At 35.3% G+C, this 3,278-nt stretch overlaps 1 protein-coding gene across 1 annotated transcript; it reads left to right on the forward strand.

Annotated features, from left to right (window-relative positions):
• Positions 1-4: 4 nt before the first annotated feature.
• Positions 5-3,107, forward strand: LOC100637106 (piwi-like protein 1; the record flags this gene model as incomplete). Its single annotated transcript, XM_003391430.2, has 8 exons — positions 5-306; positions 513-593; positions 666-854; positions 1,438-1,549; positions 1,600-1,662; positions 1,728-1,812; positions 2,652-2,769; positions 2,993-3,107. Coding segments are annotated over 8 exons (1,065 nt in total), but the record flags the coding sequence as incomplete, so codon positions are not given.
• Positions 3,108-3,278: the final 171 nt, after the last annotated feature.

Genomic DNA, 3,278 nt, shown 5'->3' on the forward strand with positions numbered 1-3,278 from the left:
CTACCTTGTTCTTCGTAACAGGCCTGGCCATGCCATTTACCAGTATAATGTCTCCTACAATCCACCAGTTGAGAATAAAAGGATGCGATTGGCTTTACTCTATCACCACGAAGAGGCTCTTATTGGCAAAGTCCACTCTTTTGATGGGATGGTCCTTTACTTGCCGCACCGTCTCCACAATAATCCTGAAGAAGTTATTTCCAAGACTAAAGAAGGGGACACTATTCACATTACTATCAAGCTGACAAACGAGTTGTCCGCTAACAGCCCAGTCTGCCTCCAGCTCTTTAATATTCTCTTTAGAAAGTGAGTGACTCCATGTTGTTTCTTATAACCACAGAAGCATTAAATTACCATCTACCTGTAATGTCATTAATTGGTTGGTCATAGTGGTATTAAGGCTTGGTAACTTGATATCTTCTTAAGAAAGTAATTTACATCTTAATGTGTTAGTAGCTTTCCATTTAGCACCTTTGTTCTTCAGACCTCATTATTATGATTGTATTTGGTAGGATTCTTGCTAAGCTGGAAATGAAACAGATTGGTCGTCATTATTATAACCCAAAGATTCCAAATATCATCAGGGAACACAGGTTTGTCCTCTAGTCACTTTACTACTGTAGTTTTTGTCACATTCTGTGTAATAATTTTCTTGTATTTTTCAGCCTAGAGATTTGGCCTGGTTTTATCACCTCTATTGCTCAGTATGAGTCCAATGTGATGCTTTGTGCCGACATATCACACAAGATCCTTCGTACCGACACTGTCCTGGATCTGTTTCATTCCTTGAAAAGTACTCGTGATTTTCATACTGAAGCAACAAAGAGTATTGTTGGAGAGATTGTTCTTACAAGGTTAGGCATACACCTACATTCATACATGCATTACAATAGAATGGTGGACAGTATTTTTCGGAAATAGCCTACGGTGTAAAACATTGTAAATTCAGGCTTGGGATCAATTACAAAATTTCATTTCAATTACAATTACAATTACTACCAAAGCAACTAAAACCAGTACAATTACAATGGCAATAGCTTGCAGTTACAGCACTAATTACAATGATCTTAATTTTACTCGTATCATGACATAAATAACAATGATTTTTTTACCACATTGCATTGAGTTTTAAAAAGTTTTGTTAATCAGTGAACATTAATCAGGCTTACGATGCTGAAAATTTACTCTAGAGGACTAATATAGGTAGAATATCAAAGTAAGATTGTAGGCACAATTACAGTCACAATTACGCACTTACAATATGTATAACCCAATTACAATTATGCACTGTAATTGTAATTGACGCTGTAATTGCAATTATAATTGTAATTGACCCCAAGCCTGATTGTAATCTGCAGTTCTACATGTACATGTATATATGTCATTTAAAATTTGCTGATTTTGTGTTCCTTTGATTTTAATATTATTCATCTGTAGGTATAATAATCGTACCTATCGTGTTGATGATATTGACTGGGAGAAGACTCCAGCTAGCACCTTCAAGACATCAACTGGAGAGGAAATATCATTCATTACTTATTACAAAAAGGTACAATATGTGTTATGATGTCTTTTTTAATCTCTCTCTCTCTCTCTCAGGCTTATGACCTTAAAATCAGAGATGAAAATCAGCCCTTGCTTATTAGTCGTCCACGCAAAAAGGCAACTACATGTTTATAATTATTGCTTTGATTTTCTTAGTCCTCTCTTGCCCTCTTCTCTTATAGGATGAAATGGAGGCTCGTCGTAGAGGACGTGATCCAGCTACCCTTGGCCCACTGCTTTTAATACCAGAGTTGTGTACAATGACAGGTAGGTTAATTACTGTTTGTTAATACCTTCATGAAACATATATATAGTGTGTGTGAGAGAGAGAGTACATGTCTTGTATTTAATAAGTTAAAGTAAACAGAGCATTTTGTAACTTATAATTATTGGTGTGAATTGCCTGATTTTAGTAGTGTAGTCAATTCATTCATTATATTGTGTAGTACATTATTGGTAAGGTGGGTCTTATCTTGTTGTAGGGAGTTGTGGTTGCCATTATATGGTGCCTTGATAGGAGGCTTCAGCAGCAGTTTCTTGTAGTGATTGTTTTATGGCAGGTGCTGCTTTTTTTGCTACAGCCTGGTGTACAGATATCTGCTGCTCTGAAGATCTCTCTCAATATGTACACAGGCTTTACATGTACACATGTCTGCTTTCTTTGTGAACACCTAGTTTATATGTTGACCCTGTTTTAATAGTCATTGATTTTTTGTTACATTTTTTTGATGCTAATGTACAAAGTGTACATGTACATATCGGTATAATTATCTTGATCTTGTTCATGTTGCTACAGGTGGTATCCTCTATCATAGAAATGACTATATTTGCTAATTTAGTTTCTGGCTATTTATGATTTTTGATGCATGTAGATCAAAGCATTAATTCTTAGACATTTCTCTTTGCATGAAAATGTAATAGTAAGGGTATACAAAGCTATGTCCTCTGTTGATATTAAATTAATAGTGATTGTATTGGACCACTGTAATGTGTTTTATGCCTCCTGTGTGAGTATGTGTGTTTATTTTGCACTCCAATCAAATTTTCTACTTGTTAATTGTTAATATTGTTGGTATTTTTATTGTAATATATCTTGTTGTCTGCAGGTTTGACTGAAGAAGCACGTGCTAACTTCAAAATCATGAGGGATGTCGCTACCTATACAAGACAGGCTCCGCCGCAGAGGATCGACACCCTCAACAAATTCATTAATGATGTCAACACGTAAGTCAAGGGGAGAGAGAGAGAGAGAGAGAGGCAGAAAAAAATAAAACAAAGTCTGGGTGAAAGATACAAGATATCCAATGCATATACAAATACTTTAGTGCTATATCCATTACTTGTGTGCTAGTAGCTGTAATTGTATCCCATGATTTTGTTGCATGAGCACCTTATTTATTTCCTGCTCTAATTTTGTGCCTTTCTCCTTTTCTTACTTATCCTCTAGTAATCCTGATGTCAAGTCTATACTTGGTGGTTGGAATCTTGAGTTTGAAAAGTCTTTAATAAAGTTTCAAGGCCGTACCTTACCTACTGAAAAAATTAATCAGAAAGGCGGTTCTGTAAGTCCAGCAATCAATTTATTTACTACATGTACATGTATAAATGGCCTGCTTATTTCGCTGCATGTTCATGTGTCAAGTGTCCTACAATATGGAATTATTTTATTATTATTTTATTTTATTTGCTACAGCGGTTTTGATGTATTGATCTTTGTTATATTCACATTATCT

This window comes from Amphimedon queenslandica, unplaced genomic scaffold (genome assembly GCF_000090795.2).
Source record: "Amphimedon queenslandica unplaced genomic scaffold, v1.1 AMPQUscaffold_9165_Cont18886, whole genome shotgun sequence".
NCBI lineage: Eukaryota > Metazoa > Porifera > Demospongiae > Haplosclerida > Niphatidae > Amphimedon > Amphimedon queenslandica.